This window comes from Bradysia coprophila, chromosome III (genome assembly GCF_014529535.1).
Source record: "Bradysia coprophila strain Holo2 chromosome III, BU_Bcop_v1, whole genome shotgun sequence".
NCBI classification, from domain to species: domain Eukaryota; kingdom Metazoa; phylum Arthropoda; class Insecta; order Diptera; family Sciaridae; genus Bradysia; species Bradysia coprophila.
The window spans coordinates 112,489-132,142 of record NC_050736.1 but is presented as its reverse complement, the minus strand read 5'-3'; the positions used below and the strand labels follow the sequence as shown (position 1 = coordinate 132,142).

Below are 19,654 nucleotides of genomic sequence, written 5' to 3'. Positions count from 1 at the left end.
GTAATTATTTATACGTCGCCGACAGTATGCAGTTCCACAAATCACTTCTGCAAAGCGAAATTAATTTTCATTTGGTTTTTCTTTTATTTTCCTTCAATTTTATACGATTTGCACTGCAGTTTTATGTAGGCCACATATTAGATTGGATTTTTCTTTTAAGTTTATATCTCCGAAAAAAAAATAAATTGAAATGCAGCCATAGCTTAGAAATAATTTGATTATTATCATTGACTTTTTGTACCCGTCTTTGAGCGATCTTGGTTCGTTGTTCCTGATTTTGGTGTACGTGATTGTTCGATTAAGCTATAGCTTAAAGAAACAGTATCAAGGCTGTGTTAACCTACTTCGAACATAGGTTCATGGTTGCCAAATTCTATAATCCATTGATTGATTTACAACTGACGATAATGCAACATTATTACCAAAACAAACAACTGGTCTCCATTTATCGTATCACTAATCAATTAGTAATTTTTCGTTGGTGCCGCAATGACTCAGGTGGAATGCGTACGACCACAGAATGTTATCATACATATTGTCAAGCACTGAGCCTCTCACTATCTTTCACAGGTAATATCATATATAAGATTTACATCATTCGATTAAGATAAGGGAGACTGTGTGTATGTCGTATATATGGTAGGTAGGCACAAACGTAAAGGTTTGTGAATTTATTACAGATAAGCTTCTCTTCATCCGAACAACTGTGATAAGCACACAATTATTATTATTATCTTGTCATAGAACCATTACAATCTAATCAACATTCAATTAGTGTACTAACGTGTTATTTTAGCGAAAACGATTTCTTTTTTTTTGTTGTCCACTCAGTTTGAAATTGGGTGTTGTTCATTCGACTATTTACTTCTTTTATGTGCTTTTTGTAGTGGTGCTTTCAATTTGAATTAATTTTCTAATCATAGCAATTAACGCGACTATAAAAAAGCGAAATGTGGAAAAGTGTTCATTAATGGAATTGTTCATTATTGTTTCGCTGCACGATTTTTATTCTTTGTTGTTTGTAACGAATTTGGAGCATTTTTCTTGAGATACGTCTCTTGTACATTACGAACGAATAAAATTACAACTTATACATCAGCCCTACAATAATACTCTGAAGTCATGGAAAAGGTAATTGAAACTAATAGCGAATAAAATGTAATCAAATAAAACCGTCAAAGATTGTATAATTTTATTAAAGAAATTTGAATTTTTCGCACCCACTTGTTGCGTTTAGCATACAGATTTTTTTTTATTGAGTGTCGTTTAGTCAATAAAATAAATATTTGTTCGCAGTATGTTCTTGTGATATAAAGCTAACATGTTGATTATAACAAGTTAAAGGCACAAAAAAAAGTGATAAAAATATGTTTTTATTTACTTGATTTTTTTTATTGTTAGCATAAGAGAATATTCTGCTTTCTATATTTATGTTGTGACTGAGTGATTTATCATCGCGGTAAAATCCGGCGAGGAAAACAAGTGATTCGAGGTGGAAAGTGAAAGTTTATTTAACGCTTAATCAGTTGAAGTCAATCAAGAATTATGGAAGCTTATCTTGAAGACTCACTCAAGAATGCAATAAATACTTGGAACTGGTTCAGATATGTTATCGTTTGTGTAAAATCGCCGACAGTCTCCAGCTGTGATATGTATATGTACGATTAGTTAGTATTTTTAAACCAATTTTTAGTTCAATTTCATGTAGTTTAAAGAGCCTGAAGAAAAGCCAATCCAAAGCTCGAAATAGTGTAAACAAATATCGTTTTCATTGCCTAACGCCGCTATAGTTCAAGAAACACCAAACATTCATTGACAATCGGCGAAGAAACAACACGTAACATATTCTCATCAGTGACAGCATAGCACTGAACCAAGCATTCGAACAAACTTTTTTAACGAAACATCGGCTCCATCTTATCATATAGAGCAAGTCCAAGGTTATACAAAATGTCAAAAATCATCCACAGACACCCTAACCCTAACTACCTTTTTCAATACCCTTCCTAGCAACCTAACAAAATGCATTAGGGTGGTAAAACTGCAACGTACCCTTTGTATTTTACATGTAGAATTAAAAATTAGTCAACAGCTAAAATGTTAAGCTTAAAAAGCTTAAAATACAAGAAACAATTATAATTTCACCTTTTATACATTGGAAATCTATTAAATTAAACGTGTTTGTCGTTAAAAAACATAAAATTAATCGGCAGCCCAATAATTTCAAATTTTTCACAGAGTTGGGGTTAGGATTCCCTATGGATGACGGTGTAGTTGTCAGTGTTCGGGCTTACAGTTACTCGGATTCGATCGTTGAAAATTATGTTCTCTTGCTTGGTTCAGTCATATGGTGACAGGACCTAAAAAAAACACCCTCTAGGAAATTCATTGTTTAAATAATTGGAATACGTGGTTTATTTATTTATTTTATTATTTTTTCCGAGCTTTCGCACACAAACTGTGAGCTTCATCAGGGATGACAATAACTAATGAGACCTACTTATCGTTTTTCTAATTGGTGTGAAAGGGATGGGTTACTACGAATTTGGCTTTCTTGCATGAAATCTTTTATGTTCGGAATTATTGCATTCCATGCGTTATTCAAAATTAATCCTTGATCAGTATTCATTAACGTTTTTGTACTTTGTTGGATTGCCAGTCCTTCTTTAATTTTTCTAAGACCAAAATCTTTCTCTTTTATGATTATTTTTCCGTTGTTCCAGTCAATTTCATGATTTCTGTTTCTGATGACATGTCTTGCAACTGCCGATTTCTTGTATTCTCTTCTTCTTACGTTGCCTTCATGGTCTTCTTTTCTTTCTTCGAAACGGAAGGTTTCACCAATGTAAATGTTCTGACATGTACCACAGGGAATGGAATAGACTCCAGCTTGATTCGTTGCTTCTTTATCTTTGAGGCTTCGGGTCATGTTTAACATTTTTATCCCTGGTGTGAAAGTTACTTTCCATTTCATTTTTCGACGTAAAAAGCCTCCAACTTTGTTCGAGATGTTTCCTATGTAAGGGAGTGGCACCCAATATTCTTCTTTTTCATCCTCGTTCTCGTCTTCATTAATTAAGATTGATATGTTAGAATTTGATTGTTGAAGTGTTTGTATTTGGATTTGGTTTTCGGTAACTGGTAAATTTTGATTTGGATTCTGAATTTCATTTTGAATTGTGTTTAGTGTTGTGAATTTTGAACTCATTCTTTCAATTCGTTTGTTAATGAATTCTATCGGATAATTATTTTCTTGTAAAGTTTCTCTGATGTGATTCAATTCATGTTGTAGATAATTTGGACTGCAAATTTGGAATGCCCGATATACCAGAGCGTCGATTACCGAAATTTTTTGTGATTTGTGATGGAAGGAATCAAAGTTCAAATATTTGTCCGTGTGAGTGTTTTTTCTGTAGACCGATGTTTCTATTTTTGTTTCTTCTGTTCGTTTGATGAGGATGTCCAAAAAAGCTATTTCATTGTTTTCTTCAACTTCCATGGTGAATTGTATTTGTGGATGGTATGAATTCAATTTTTCTTTAATTTCATTGGCATCATGTATGTCTCCTTCGATTATTGCAAAAACGTCGTCCACATATCTCTTCCAAAAAAATATCTTTGGATTTTTTGGAATTATGTTCTTTTCCAATTTTTGCAAATAAATATCTGCCACTGTACCAGATATTGGTGATCCCATTGGACATCCAGAATTCTGAAGATATAATTCGTTGCCATATTGAAAGTATGTGTTATTTAGACATTCCGTTAATAGTCGTGATATATCTGGAATAGTCAGATTTTCGAAAGTGTCTTTTTTCCAATTCTGGTTTTCGTTCAATCTTTCTTCTATAGCTTGGATGGAATCTGGTATAGGTAAATTTGTGTACAGACTTGTGACATCGAAGGATACAAGAATGCATTGTTGTGGTAATCTCAATTCTCGTAGATGATTCATCATTTTATATGAATTTTTGATCGTTGATGTTTCGAAACCTTCGTTGGTGAGTGATATTAGTTTATTCAATATTCTTGCTAGTTTGTAGTTTACAGAATTTCGGAAATCGTTGATAGGTCTGAAAGGGGTTCCTTGTTTGTGTATTTTTGGAAGTCCAAAAAATTTTGAAATTCTTGGATGATTTTCAATCATGTCATTGTGCAGTTTTTCATTTATTCTCTTTGAATTCTTTAGTTCTTTGCATAAAGATTTCAGATTTTTTAGGTTTGCTTCCGTTGGATCTTCTTGTAATCTTGTATATGGACCTTCTTCAATTAGATCTTTTACTTTTCTGTGGTAGTCGATTGTGTTCATTAGTACCGTTGCGTTGCCTTTGTCGGCTTTCATTATTAATATGTCTTTGTTCGACGTTAACGATTTCATTATTGACATAACTTCACTATTTTGGTTGGCTAATCGTCCTTGTTCTATCATTCTGCATATATTGTTCCTTATTATTTCTTTTTCGACTTCTGTTATATCCTCTTCTTTGAATTTGTGTTCGATTGACGAAATAAATTCTAATTTTAGGTTTTTGACCAGTCTTTCGTTGGGCGGAACTGCAAAATTTAAACCTAAAGAAAGAACTTCCCTCTAGGAAGTTATTTATAGCATATTACGTGTATCTAGCGAATCATAAATGAAATAAAAGAAAAGAAAAAAACAGAAATAGATGTTACCTACTCAGCTTCATCCAACTGCAGGCACGATAAATTTCACAATTATAACACTCGGTAAAAATTTACAAAAATTTTGGATTTGTTGGACCTGGTCTTTTATCAGTGGTGACGTTGAGCCTATATTTCCGACAAGATTTTATTCGAAATAATCAATAGACAATAAATTACAGCTTTAAGACTTATCATGTGATATGCAATTTATATACCATTCGTAAATTATTTATTTAGCTTAACGTTTTTTCCATTCATATTTCTTGATCGTAAAAATAACGAACATTCCAGCAGCGATAACCATTAAAATATGTCCCAACAAGCAAAAATGTGTGTAACGCCAAAATATGCGTAATTAATGAACGTTCCCATTATATGGTGATGGTCACTACATTAGGGAAATTCAAATCTATTCATAGGAGACAAATAGATAATAGCCAAGTTATTTTGGTCTAGCATATTATATACAAACATTTGCGTCGAGTTGCGAGAAAATCACGATAATAAATTGATGATAAATCATTTATTTTGACGGGAAATTAATCTTCATTTTGAATTGTAGCAAGTTTTGAATTCGTCATGTTAGGCAATCATCTAATTATCTGAGCTGTGTCTTCTGGCGCCGTCAAATCTAATATGGGCAAGTCAATTCATTAATTAAATTTCATTGGTTCGAAAGATTATATTTTGAATATTTGCATCAATATCTGATGGTCGACATTGTTGTGCTAATATGTCTGATATATGAATGAGATACGAGTAATATTTACTTGCTTGTGGTCAGAACAGGAATACTGTTACCAGATTTTTTTCTCTCTCTCAGGATATCACAATGTGTCCCTATACAATAATTGTAAAAACAACTATTTTTGCCATTTTTTTTTCATTTCATCTAAACGATGGCTATTATTTATTCGCTGTGCAATTATGCTTCAATGCATCCGGAACTTAATGAAAGAAAGTGTATCGTGTTCTTAAGTAGATTCAATTATTTACAAGAAACTTTGCTTAATAAGAAATAGTATCGCATTGAGGTCGCCGTCGGTGTGCAATCCGAGAAAGCTCGACCCGTCGAAATCTTTTTTTTAAGCTTTCGAATTATTGTTCTCTTTGCTTCGAAATTTTCCACACATTTTCTCATACAAAATAAAGTTTGTAAAAACATTATCGTATTTTCTCCCCTTTTTCATCATTCATTTGAATTTCCAGCACAAGGCTCCCCACTTTTTCATCAACCTGTTCGCCCCATTAACAAAATACAGAGGAAAAAAAAACTTACAAATATTTTTTAATCTTCTCGTCGTCGTTTCACTTTCCCATGAAAAGATTGAAGAGAAAAAAAAATCTTATTCATGACTTCATTGCCACTTTAGTGCTTCCTTTCATTTCAACACTTCAGCCCTATGCATTTTTCATCAAGTAGAACACACTCAAAAACAGTAAGTCTGAGATGGAGTACGAAAAAAAATACATAAAAATCGCTGCCATATTCGGTTTACATTTTCTCGATCCTTGATGCGAATGGGTATATAGATGTGTGTACCTTTTGTTCGTACTTTGGTTCTTTTGTCGTATTGTACAACCAGGAAATGCTCTTAAGAAAATAACACTAAGCACATAGAATGTGATTTTCTTTTATTTTTATTCAATGACTCGCTTATTGGATGTATATTTATAGCTATCTGTGTTTGTGTAATAGATAAAGATTATATTCTGAAGCTATTTTCGCTTTGTGGAATAAATGCTACCAAATACATCGGTGATAAAATATTGCATTGGATTGGGTTGGTTCATTTATGCGTATAATTGATTTCCCAGTGTTGTTATCCGTACTACATCAGGAAACGTACATCGAGCAAAATAGAAAAAGAAAGAAAATTGAATGGCTAATTGTGTTCACTACTAACAAAAGAAGATCCAAGCAACGGAAGAAGTTTACCTAACCGCTTGAGACTTTCACTTTTACTGTAATTACTGAGGGATTTGTTAATTTATTCTCAAAAACTATTGTTTGCCAACCGCAAACAATATTAGTGTGTGTGCATAAGCACTGGATGTGAGCATAATAGCTAAATAAACTTACAACACATACAACAAGCCATCAACTGAGGAGAACATTTTCGATTTACAAAAAGATCATTATTAAATAGTTTATCTACTTTAACCACAACGAAAATCAATAGTTTACCTACACTTTAGTCTAGACGATATTAATTTCATCGAATACCAGTCGATATTTAGCTGTAATGATTTCGGAAACGAAATTCCCGCTCTGTTGATGTTTATTCAAATTAATTTTGTTTTGAGAAGGCTAGAATGAGTTTGGCGGAATGAAGAGGAATAAATTAAGTGAACAAGCAATATTTAGATAATCAATTCGTTCAGTGGAATCAACAATATGATGTCGTCATCGATATCTCTGAAACAAACTATTTAAAACCAATCAGAATTACGTAATGACTTCGTTATTTTTTTTCCATTTTTCCATTTTCATTATGTCAGCTTTCACGTTACAAATCACTCAAGCAATTTGTTTTTTTTTTTTATTAAACCTTTTTCTATTTAAAGCTTTTGTCAATATTATGACTAAGTGAAGCCATAATGCAGGAACAACGTATGAATGTGTATAGATTATATATGTGTGTACTTACAGAGAAGAAATCCCAGCAACAAAATGTATCTCTATACAACACAAGGAATACAATGTACACATTACAATAGATATTTTATTACAACACCCATATTAACAAAGCATCTGAAAATTCACGTACCCAAAATACATGACAATGCATTTTTCCTTTGTGAATTCAAGTTGGAAAATGAAGCCATTCTTTTGTGTTTATTTAAAAAATTCTTTCATCCGAAATTGAATTGCGCTATCGAGTAAGTGGTTTTGTGAGTTTACTTTATAATAAACATAAACATAATATAGAAAATCAAGGTTCGTGTGTATCACCACCCACCATGCTCAATTGTCATTCACCAAATATCCCATACAGGATGTTTGTTATATAAAATAAATATCGTCACCATCATACCGAAAGATCGCATTGCATTCTATACTGAAAATTCATATATTATTTACTTTGACGGAACCTGATTGTACGATTCAGTGGCATTTGATTACTTTAGATTATTTCTTTTTAACCTTTTACAAACGGCAACAAAATTATTGTAACTTCCGTTATTGTGAATACGATGGAAATCCAATTTATGCTACTCATTCCACTTGAGAATCAATATTACGATTTGTACGTATATGCGAATTGAATAGATAGATTATATTTATTGGAAGGCGTGATTCATATGTTGTTTAGTAAACAGTAACAGTGTCTACGTAGAACAGGCGTCCCACTAAATTTTGCCTTGTCCGAAATTCGGACATTTCGGACAATTCATAAAAATTTCGGACATTTTCTGCAAAAATTTCGGACATTTTTTTTCTAATTTTCACTAAAGTTACGCATTAAAAAAAGTCTGTAAGTCATTTAAGTCCATTCCACCAACAAATTCTAAGGCTTTATATGAGATGAGAGAGATGAGATTTTTTTAAAAGTATACTTTGACATGACCTGTAGCTGTACAGATCATAAACCTGAATAGAGGGCTTGAAACCTTCACGAAAAGATAGTGTTAAAGATGTGGGTTAACTAATGCATGTCGCGGAAGAATAATATCTGACAATGTTTCTGAGGTAAGGGTTTGTAATAGATCCCATATAAATTTCGTCAAACAAACGAAAATCTAGATTTGGTATTTTAGTATAAAAATTCAGAAAACAGAAATCCAGATCTTCATTTGTCAAACGAAATTCTTGTGAATTCAATTACAAACCACAACTCCCAAATCAGAAACATGTCGTATTTCAACCTTGCGAGACTGTATGTTTAAATAAAACCAGGCTGAATACGGGTCAGGCTTCTTTCCGTTCCTCAAATTTTGGACAAATGCTGAGAAATACATTTTCCTCGCATAGAATAATTTCCTCAAATATGTGGTTTTTAGTCAATACACTTCCTTCGTCGACCTACATCATTTGCATGTATTTCATCGAAGGATGGAAGAAATAATGATCACAAGCAATGTTAAAATTTCGATGACAGGCGAATCTTGTAATTAGTTTCCATTAAGCCTGTTGGAATTTTTGTCTACTTTTCCTACTATTACTTCAAAAATTCGATCATATTCTCGCTTCTATTCGAAAATTTTTAATGTCGACTATACTGAAAAAATGCTTAAAAAAGATATTGGAGTCAGCCAAGATGTGACGCAGGAAACTCTTAACGTAGCTGTCTTTTAGAGCTACAGCTATTTTCTAACATATTCATTCGCTGCGCTCACTCGATATATTATTATCTTAATATTGATTTATTGATTTTCACTCGAAGGAAGAATTGTAACATTATGCCCGAGTACCATAATCAGAAAAACAGGATTTTTTTTGAGGAAATGCTTTTTTGAATGAAAACCAGGTCTAGAAAATTAGCTGAGTTAGTTATCGTGTTCCATAGGAAAATAAACAATGAGCATATCGGTTTTTCGAGAACTACTCCCAGACCATTGAGCTGATAACGCCCATTTAAAAACTTGACCTGAGGAATTCAGTTCTCCTTCGAACAAAACGTTTTTGAAAATCGATTTAGATTTACTCAAGTTAAAAAAATATTACACATTTAACGTTTCACATTTAACGTCATATTTCCACATAATTTTCAATTATAGTGATCGCGGTACCTATACACATTTTCCGGTATTTTCTGCCATAAAGACCCATATGACTTACAGTCAAGTGAATAAAAATTTAGGGACAAAGTATTGATAGACTGAAAGTTCAATTAAAAATTCTGTGAAGCGCGCCGCAGGCAATTTTTTTTAAAATGAGACTTTTATAAGTTTATATATTTAATTCTGGTCAGGTCTTGAAGAATATTTCGGACATTTCGGACATTTCGGACAATTTCGGACAAATGTGTAAAATTTCGGACATTTCGGACATTTCGGACAAGTGGGACGCCTGACGTAGAAACTACCTTAGATTCGTTTTTCACAATATTTAAAGTATTTATTTCAAACAATTACAATTAAATATTTTTTAATATATTGATTCGTTAAATTCAATTTGACAAACTCCACATCTTCAATACCCAATTAGATGTGTTTCGATATAAGAAACATGCTAGATTTGCAAGAGATGCTAGATTCGGCATTTGCTTAACTATACGCACGAGTTACCTTAAAACCTAGCTTGGAAATATGTCAAATCATCCCGCATTTGACTAACGAGAAAAAAGCATTCTAAGTGAGTGGAAGAATCAAGTATTTCAAATGCTAATTGTTGCGAATGCAACAGCCGGGAATTCATTTAGGTCACTCAAGCATGACAACTTAACTAATGAAAAAAATATTAGAAAAAAATTACAGCAGCTCAGTGGTGACATAATTAATCAAATTAGGGCGCGTTTACAACACTAAACGTAGAAAAGTTTCAATTTTTTGCAGACTTTCCTACTTTTGTTTAAAACTTTTCTTGTGTTTGATACACTGAGAAAAAAGTTGACAGATCTGTCCTCAGGTAATGCAATTTTTCATATAAAAATCATATTTGTGACAAGTAATGCTGTTTTTGTATGAGAAATTACATTACCCGGGGAAAGATTATCTGTCACAGGTAATAATCTGAAAACTTTTTTTTCAGTGTGCAAAAGCTTTTAATTCATTTGATAGATCACTAGCCGGCGTTTATTCTTGTCGTTGTCGTAGATAATCGTAGCTCAATCGGTAGAGTCATGGACTCACGCCCTATATGTCACGGGTTCGACTCCCGTGTCATACATAGTCCATAGGGTTTTTCCTAATCGTAAATGATTAGTCTCTGCTGTTAGTTAACACTAGTCAGCTATATCGACCGTAATAGGTTTCTTAGAAAAACACCAAAAATTCTGAACACAGTTCTTGTACGTCATATGCGTAAGTCATAAACGTGATTCTAAAATGTCAACTACTAGCGACACCTATGTTCTAGTAGATGAATCATAAGATTTACAATTCACATTTGTAAAATCTATCGAAAATAATGGGTAATGCCCAAAAGGCCCATTGGCGGCTTAGGTTCTTGGAAAGCATGAGCTTTCCTGTCCATCTTATCCTATCCTATCCTAAGGCCTTGATATCCTAGATTCTGTGTTTGCTTGACTATGCAGCTTCAAGTTACCTGTGTGCAATGTTATATGAACTTATTTGCAAGGGACTTTATCGCACTAGTGCGAAAAAAGTCACATGTTGCTAATGTCAAACTATATCTTCGATATTTATTCGATTTTCTTCATTGCATAAAACGTTATATGCAACACGAATGGTATGAAGGTATATTATCACACACACGACTTCTTGCCAATCCAAGGCGAAGCCGAGTTTGACATCTAGTGCGATAATATACCTTCATACGATTCTTGTTACAAAAATAACTGAAATTAGTGACTGAATCTAGTACTTCAACTGCCAATTTTAAGTTAATTTTTATTTTTTTTTAAATGGAAAAGTTTAACTTTTTTTTTAGACTTTCCTTCTTTTGCTTTAAATTGTTCATGGTGTTTATATGAAATCTTTCACTTCATTTGTTGCATATTAGACAGATTTTAGATGACTAACTTATGTATGAGATTAGAGGTTGTCAAATGTCCTGAAGAATTTTAAAAACATGTTGACATTCGATGAGAACCAAGAGAGAATTATGTCAAATCACGAAATATGTTTAATTTATAAAGACAAAATGATACAATATATACATCCCTAGAGTTAATGAAAAATTACACCTGCCGCGTCTTGAAATTAATTCAAACAAATATTTTTTTCCAAGATACAATTTATGTTGTATGCTAACTGGAATGGATGCCTCTGTAAAGAATACATGTTGTCACATTTATTTACATTTAACGCTAAACTGTAAATAAAAAAAATATTTTTTTCTTTCTCATGAAGGAGAAAGACTCTCTTTCCAGTGGACCTGATTTATTCGACGAAATAAAAATACGTAACAATGTTAACGACACTTTGGAACCGCCTAATACAGATGGAGAACCAGAGCGAGGAAACTGGGGGAGTCCAATACAAGTAATTTTTGAGATAAGAGATTAATCAACTTCATTTTGATAATAATTCACTAACATTTGAATACAGTTCGTGTTGGCTTGCGTTGGCTACGCAGTCGGACTTGGTAATGTTTGGAGATTCCCGCATTTGGTTTATCGGAATGGTGGAGGTAAATCTAGGATTTCTTTCAGTTTTTTGATATTGATTTCATAAATATGGAAACGGAAATACATCTTCATTAATCCCTCTGTTATACAGTCCAACGTTTAGCCACAAATTACGAATTTATCTATAAGCAATTAATTTCATATTAACCCATAACCAACCATTATGTCAATTAATTTTATTTATTTATTCCTTCTCGTGTATATTACTTTGCAGGAGCATTTCTTGTGCCATATATTCTGATGGTATTTGTAATTGGATTACCCATATTCTTTGCTGAATTATTTGTGGGCCAATACGGGGGCTTAGGCCCTATCAAAGCTTACACCCGTTTAGCACCCTTTTTTCACGGTACGCCAACGAAACATATTAAATTACATAAACACAGCATATTTATTGCACGACGAGGTCGACGATAACAAATATACTGAGAAAATTGGATTAGACATGGCACTACAGCAATAACCATAAATATCAATTTTTGCATTTAAGGCTTGGGTTACTGCACATTAGTTGTCATTACTTTCGTCACAATATATTACATGGTTATTATTGCCTGGATAATATTTTACTTTTTTGCTTCATGTCTACCGACACTGGGCTGGGGATCTTGTTCGAATGACTTCAACACTGACAGTAAGTGTGTTAAATAAATATTAAACTGTAATGGAGATTTAGCAATCGTTTCGATTTGTATTAATGCTCCACCATACGCTGCCATTCCAACTGTCGCACAACATGAAATTTATGTTCCGTTATTCGATAAAGGTTGTTATAGTGGCGTACAAGATCAGGATTGTATACAAAATAATAATGGGAGCTCCAGTGATATGATTTACTGGTTAAGGCGTTGTACGACAATTGCAGACATTTGTCAATCAAAACAATTAGCAAGTCATAATGGTACGTATTGCTTTAACTCGACATCGACCGAATATTTGCCTGTGACATCAGTTATTCATAGGGTTTTAGCATCAGAGGAATACTATTAGTGAGTATTTTACATTCTTTTTCATTGTCATCATTGAGACTTTATTTGATGTTATGAAAGGTTTTAATTGGCACGCTAATTGACTTTGACTGAACAACATATTAAATAGTTTATATGTTCGACAAGTCCTATAAACAAAAATATTTTTAGGATATGGTCTCATCTGTTAGAACAGCGACGACCAAAATTAATGATGATCTCCGTATAATTCGGTCTTTTATAGTAGATAGAATGTTAAAACTTGTGAAGTAACAGATTTTCTAATTTTGCAAATACTTCGATCAAAAGAAGTAGAAGACTCGATAATAACTCTGGTTTCACTCTGAAAGTGAAATAATGCTACCAATGTAGCCGGTTTTATATAATCTACTGTAAATTATACAGAAACCACGAGAGTGGCACCGTACATAGCTAACAGAAAAGAAATATCAAAAAACACATTCGGAAGATATATTTTCCGACTCTCATCACTCATCCAATCCACTTGAAAGCTTTGTCTGTTATAGAACTGCCAACCGATTAAAATTTCATTAATTTGAAATTTCTATTGAGTACCTAAACGAATCGCTAATCGATAACATAATAACCGAAGTGATATGATGGTTGTAAAGTGCTTAATCTGCGGCGATTATCGTGGATTTACTGATAACCATTATCAATTCTTTCTACAAAAATGGTTATGGCAATCTAAGCTCTGCCATTTCGATACAAGCTACGCATCAACCTTCAGTCAATTCGAAAAGATATTTATGTAACGCATCTTGATACACTTACATGAAATGAAAGAATGTATACGAATTCTGTGGACTAGTTCGAACACGCGTTCACTTAAACCTATTACGACGAATTCCTTCATGAGTGTATGTGTCCTAAGGGTGATTTATAACCTTTAATAAAACATGTAGGATGTGGGTTTCATGTACGAATGAAAATATTGCCGGGACGTGGAATGTTTTATGAAGATAGACATTTTGACGATTCAGTGCTATTTCTTTAAAATAAGTTTAAATTTCATATCAGTCGCTCACTATTTCGAATGGGTTGCCAGTTTTATGTTGTACATTTGGATCGGAGAGTTGTGGGTAAATAAAATAGCTTCCAAAAGCAATTTTTTAATTGAAAGACCCAGATGTGAGTTTCGGTTTTGAAACTACTTTTGCTACCTTTCATAGACATATAATAGGACATGTGAACGCAAAACAAAAAAGCCACATCATTCACAAAATTGAATTGTACATCATAATTATGATGTAACATCGTTTGATGTTAACAATTTTATTACGAACAATCGACCGCCATAATTTCACATATTACAAATTACAACTGTTCATTTCGATTCTAAATGGCCTGATTTCGTTAAATATTTCAGAGTTCATTTCAATTTTATTAAACGTGCAAGTAAAAAAATGTTTTTTGTAAAAAAAAACCGAAAACTTTTCAACAGTTTGCTAAATGAAAATTTTCAGCCAAAACGTGTTGGGTATTGGCGATGCTACATGGTACAATTTTGGATATCCCAGATGGCAGCTAGTTTTATGCCTAGCTTTAGGATGGATCATTGCATTTTTGTGTTTAATCAAGGGAATTAAAAGTGCTGGAAAAGTTGTGTATTTCACAGCACTATTCCCGTACGTGATATTAACCGCTCTGTTGGTAAATATAGCGAAAGTCTATGTCTGATGACGATTATTGCACTTCGTTTATTGTATAGGTTCGTGGCGTTACGTTGCCTGGTGCCGTTGATGGTGTGCTATTTTATATCAGACCGCGATGGGAGAGTCTTAAAGAACCGTCGGTGTGGGGAGATGCAGCATCCCAGATATTTTATTCGTTCGGGCTGGCTTGTGGTTCACTCGTCAGTTTTTCGTCGTACAATAAAGTAACTAATTTGCCGTTCTGTACCAATTTTGAACTGATTCATCACTGAATTATGATTTGTCATAATAGTTCCGAAATAATTGCCACACTGACGCTTTAGTGGTTTCAGCAACGAATGTTTTCACAGCCGTATTTGCTGGCTTCGCTGTTTTTTCTGTACTCGGATTTATGGCTAAAAATCTGGGTTCTACTGTGGACGAAGTTGTTCAGGGTGGACCGGGACTTGCATTTATTGGTAGATCTAGCTAAGCTACGACTGTTTGATTCAATGGCCTTTAGATTTAAAATTTACTCTCTGCAGCTTATCCAGAAGCTATTTTGTTGATGCCTCTACCTCATTTGTGGTCAATATTGTTTTTCTTGATGATGTTTATACTCGGAATGGGATCTCAATTCGGTGGAATTGAAGCGATGTGCACAGCTGTGATAGATCAGTGGCCACATCTAAGGGATCATCACTGGAAGGTTGGTACGTTGAAACTTAGGTGATTACTTTAAGCGTTACTGAAGCATTAATTCTATCTACTGTATAATGTCTCCTGTCTAGTGTATCGACCTAGGCCTTTCATGTAAATAATAAAAAATGTGAATGGAATGAATGGAAATTTCACATTTTACCTTTTTGAATTTTAAAAGTCTGCCTCTGGTAATAGTGAAGAGTTATTCCACTCAAAATTCTACTAAACAGAACCGGAATATGTTGGATAAGAGCTCATTGTACCAATATGATCTATGTGTCGAATTGTATTCCACGTACCTTTCTAGGATAACCTTTCATATACACCTGTCCAGCTCTATTGAAACTTTGAACACATCATTTAGGCGATGGATTTTTATACTACGCCTGAAGTTGGAATTACATTTGCCTAGTGTGCTTTCTTTCTTTCTTTTATAGAGAGCAAATATAGCTAACCGTACTCGTAGAGGCAGGCGAAGATGAACTAAGTGTTAGAGTCGTTTTGGATAGGTTTCTAAGTTTTTCAATTTTAGGTTTGATTCGCATGCACATTGCTTAACGATATTGGGTGTAAAATCACTAATCAGTAAATAGCCAAATGATCCTGGGATACGTTAAAAATAGTTCGAATAATTCAAGCAGCTCATGTGATTGCCATCTTTTCCAATTTCCAATATACGGTGAACGGTAGCGAATATTTTCGCGAATTCACTCCAGAACATTTTATATTTTCGATTGTAGCTTTCCAAAAACCGCGTTCTGGATTCAGTTTCATTCCCATCAATTAATTGCTGATTAATAGACCCGTTAGCCCTCGTTTAATAAATCATCAAATAAACGAGATCCAAACAATGACAGCGAATAACATCCGTTTCATACATATTATCCATTTATACACATACCAAAAACCAAACATAAACCATTATTCCATCAATCTCAATATTTAGTCTTCAAATTTCAATTAAATTATTCTGCTTCACATTCCGTTACAATAAGCTTTATGCAAATTTACAGGTAACAGCCGGAGTATGTCTATTTTGTTTTCTGGCTGCTCTTCCAATGGTTTGCAACGGAGGTATCTACATGTTTACATTGTTGGATTGGCATACAGCGTCATGGGCGATATTATTACTGGGTACGGCTGAGGTAATGTCTGTTTCATTCAAATTTTTGCTCGCATATAAACAAACAAGCCATGTAAACCACTTGGACTTGAATACCGCATCCTATACGAAATGATTTCATTTGAGTGTACAAATATCATATACACGCCGTGTATAATGTGTAAGGATTTTCAGTGTGACAACAACACTTGAATTATTTACAACTCTTACCGAGCATCTAAATTGTTTCTCTGGTTACGTATACTATACGATTCGTATGTTCGTTACAGCATTTATGGAGATTTTCCTGAGAAAATCCTTTTCTGTAACCAGTAAGCAGACATATTATATACCGTATACAGTATGTCATGTTAGAGGTGTTACCTTTTTACTAATTAAATTAATTTAGGATGAAAATGACGTTAAAACATTCAAATAATTTGTTATTTCAAAACCCAGGTCGTTGTCATATCGTGGGTGTATGGCATTCAACGGACATTTGATAATCTAGCTGATATGAATATACGGTTCCATAAAATCATTCGTGCTTATTGGTGGGCTGTATGGGTTGTTCTAACGCCAGTTGCTTCAGTGGTTAGTTATTTTATTAAATTATCTCTCCGACAACAATAACGATAATCTAGTGTATATTACATACAACTATAATAGTAGACACACCGGTGGCTTCACCGTCACTGATGTGCCTCTACCCGTGCTTATGCAAACATAATCTATTTAATGGTATGAATACGTATATTAATTGACTTTGGTGTTTATTTCCCTGTAGGCGGTGTTCGTATTTGTTATGACAGATATTGGGCCGACCGAGTTTGGCGAATATGAATTTCCTAGATGGGCCGACTCCTTGGGATGGTTAATGGGGGCTAGTACTTTGGCCCCATTCGTCTTTTTCCTTATTTACAACTTGATCAAAGGAACGGTAAGTGATTTTGTAAATATACTCAGGAATTGTCGACTCATCTGTGGTTGTGCGGATGAATTTTGTACAGATAACATTCGAATAACATTTATTGAAATCAAATAATTTCTGTTAACATGTGCTCACGTCAATTCAAAGAACTGCCCGCACAATTGAATTTATCTTTTATTTTCATTAACGTTTCCGTTTTGGTTTTCCCAGAGGTACAATGAGTTCTGAACTATCTCATAAACATTTTCATTCAATAATTGTTTGCTCTACATTCTACGCCATATTGTTTCGACGAAACAGAACAACAAAACCGATTCACCTATCAATAAAAGACATATAAACCGTTCACCAGCAAAACACCCTAGTGTAGATACCATTATACAAGTTTCCTCATGCCCATTCATTTAATTCTTCTGCCATTCGAATACAGAAGTGTGTTCTATAACTTTAAACTGTACGAACGAACAACGCTGGTACGATAAGGAATCGAAATCGTTATGATTGGTATCCCATATAAGAGTGTGCTCTCGATATGTATATAGCTCACTTTAAATACGTTCGAAGATCTGTCCCAAGATCTTCCGTTTTCCCGTATAATGTTTGTAAAGATGAGATAGCCAAATGTCTATTGAAGGGAAACGTTGTTGCTTCGTGTTGTTTCACTGGATGATGATGATGATGATGATGATGACTAATCCATTAAACTTTATTGCAGAGAGGATGGGCACTGTTCAAATCATCGCCGAAGTGGGTGCCTCAAGAAGGTGCAAGTCAGCAAACGAATGATGTATTTACACCAACCGCACCACCAGAAAATGGTATCGACAATATTGCTTATGAAAATAATTAGAAATTGTTTTGCAATTTCGGTTCATATGTTTAGTTTTTTAGCAGTCTTAGGTCTTAGTTCTTAAGAACAGCCATAGGTTTCGACGGGGGTGTCGATGGTTTTCTTACAGACGGTTTAAACTCCTTCTTATACTTTTTAAACCTGTTGCTTAAACCTGTTACAGACGGTCTATTACTTCCATCGTTCAAAGCATTTTTAATCGGTTGATTTCAAATCTTGTACTTCAATTTTTTGAACATGCATTTTACTATAATATAAAGGACGATATTACCCAGCACTTGTCAATGTTTTTCTGGTCTTAATCGATAACAGATGAAATATTTCTTCTTGATTTCACATTGCAAGACTTTATTTGTTTTTTTAAAAATTGTCATTTCGTATTTACGTAGTTTCGTGATACATATTGGATGGCAAATTACAGTGAACGACATCTCAAATGTCTCACTGTAATTTTTTTCAGAGAATGTCATTGTTAATTTGCAATGACACAGTAAAATTCTCAGAAAAATTTGACAGTGAGACATTTGAGATGTCGTTCACTGTAAAGATTTTTGTTTTATTTTGCAGTCTATTGCAGTTGGGTGCTTTCTTCGTCTTTACAATCTTCTTACACATATGATCCTAATACCATCTAAACTCCTGTTCGTCTGACAACGACAGGTAAAAGAATCGAATCGATCTTGTGTTAGCAGTATTTCTATAACTATACAGGTGTGATATTGGGTCCAGGAATGAATGTGTGAAGAGGTATAAAAGACGATTGTTTTATGGATAGGCGAGTTATGATTCACTTCAGGTTATACAGGAAGAGAAATGGGCAAAATAGGTTTAATACCGGACTAAGCCTATCTTGGAACACCAAGATGAATAGCCGTATGTGACAGATTAAAACTGTTTAAATTCTGGACGTTGAGTGTTTTCAATCTAAAATAAACTTCAATCGAGTAGAGTGACCGAAGCAGAATTTATGTAATCGGCTTCCAGTCTTTTGCCTCTGGATTCAACAAAAACAAACTGCAAGGTCAGATTTTCGTAACTTTAAGTTAAGGTATTGTGGACTTGTATTGCCAGTCTATGTAAATCTCGGACCCAATTATTGTGTAATTATTGTGCTCCTTGTTCCTTTTTCGATTACTTCATGTAATCGCTTATGAACAGTCATCTTCAGACTCTAAGATAATCAATACACAATGCAAGACCATCTCAGTAGTATCAATTTAGTCGGTTACACTCGATTATTATCGATTGTTTAGAATTTTTTCAGTATAATAATGACCGTAAATAGCGATCAAAAGCAACAATTTTAAATTTTTGGAATTTTCACTAATATTGACATAGTGAGTTAGATATGTTAGTATGAAATTCTACTCCGTTGTTACCAGTCACATCTGGATTCCGCTTCAGCCACTTGAAATAAAAGAGATCGGATTACTGTTTACGTTTTGGACATCTGTTATCTACAAAAAACATAGCTAACGCCGACCCGTACGAAACACCTATTCGTATCAAAAGCCTTTAATGTGAA

At 33.7% G+C, this 19,654-nt stretch overlaps 1 protein-coding gene across 3 annotated transcripts; it reads left to right on the top strand.

The window, feature by feature from the left end:
• Positions 1-832: 832 nt before the first annotated feature.
• LOC119074321 (sodium- and chloride-dependent GABA transporter 2-like) lies at positions 833-18,307 on the top strand. Of its 3 annotated transcripts, XM_037180388.1 has the most exons (14): positions 833-1,131; positions 11,644-11,775; positions 11,842-11,923; positions 12,136-12,270; positions 12,412-12,555; positions 12,688-12,910; positions 14,377-14,563; positions 14,622-14,789; positions 14,858-15,023; positions 15,090-15,253; positions 16,260-16,391; positions 16,808-16,942; positions 17,136-17,288; positions 17,995-18,307. In XM_037180388.1, the coding sequence occupies exons 1-14, from the start codon at positions 1,123-1,125 to the stop codon at positions 18,127-18,129; spliced, it is 1,965 nt and encodes a 654-aa protein (XP_037036283.1). In that variant the 5' UTR covers positions 833-1,122; the 3' UTR covers positions 18,130-18,307. The 3 variants fall into 3 exon arrangements, 1 of the variants encoding a protein (XP_037036283.1); XR_005087182.1 differs by lacking the exon at positions 17,995-18,307 and having other exon boundaries at positions 16,260-16,380; positions 17,136-17,277; XR_005087181.1 differs by lacking the exon at positions 17,995-18,307 and having other exon boundaries at positions 15,090-15,257; positions 16,260-16,380; positions 17,136-17,277.
• The last annotated feature ends 1,347 nt before the right edge of the window (positions 18,308-19,654 follow it).

Coding starts and splice junctions, on each gene's coding strand:
- LOC119074321 (XM_037180388.1), top strand. Junction 14,564..14,621: donor TGATATTAACCGCTCTGTTG/GTAAATATAGCG, acceptor TTTATTGTATAG/GTTCGTGGCGTTACGTTGCC. Junction 15,024..15,089: donor ACCGGGACTTGCATTTATTG/GTAGATCTAGCT, acceptor TACTCTCTGCAG/CTTATCCAGAAGCTATTTTG.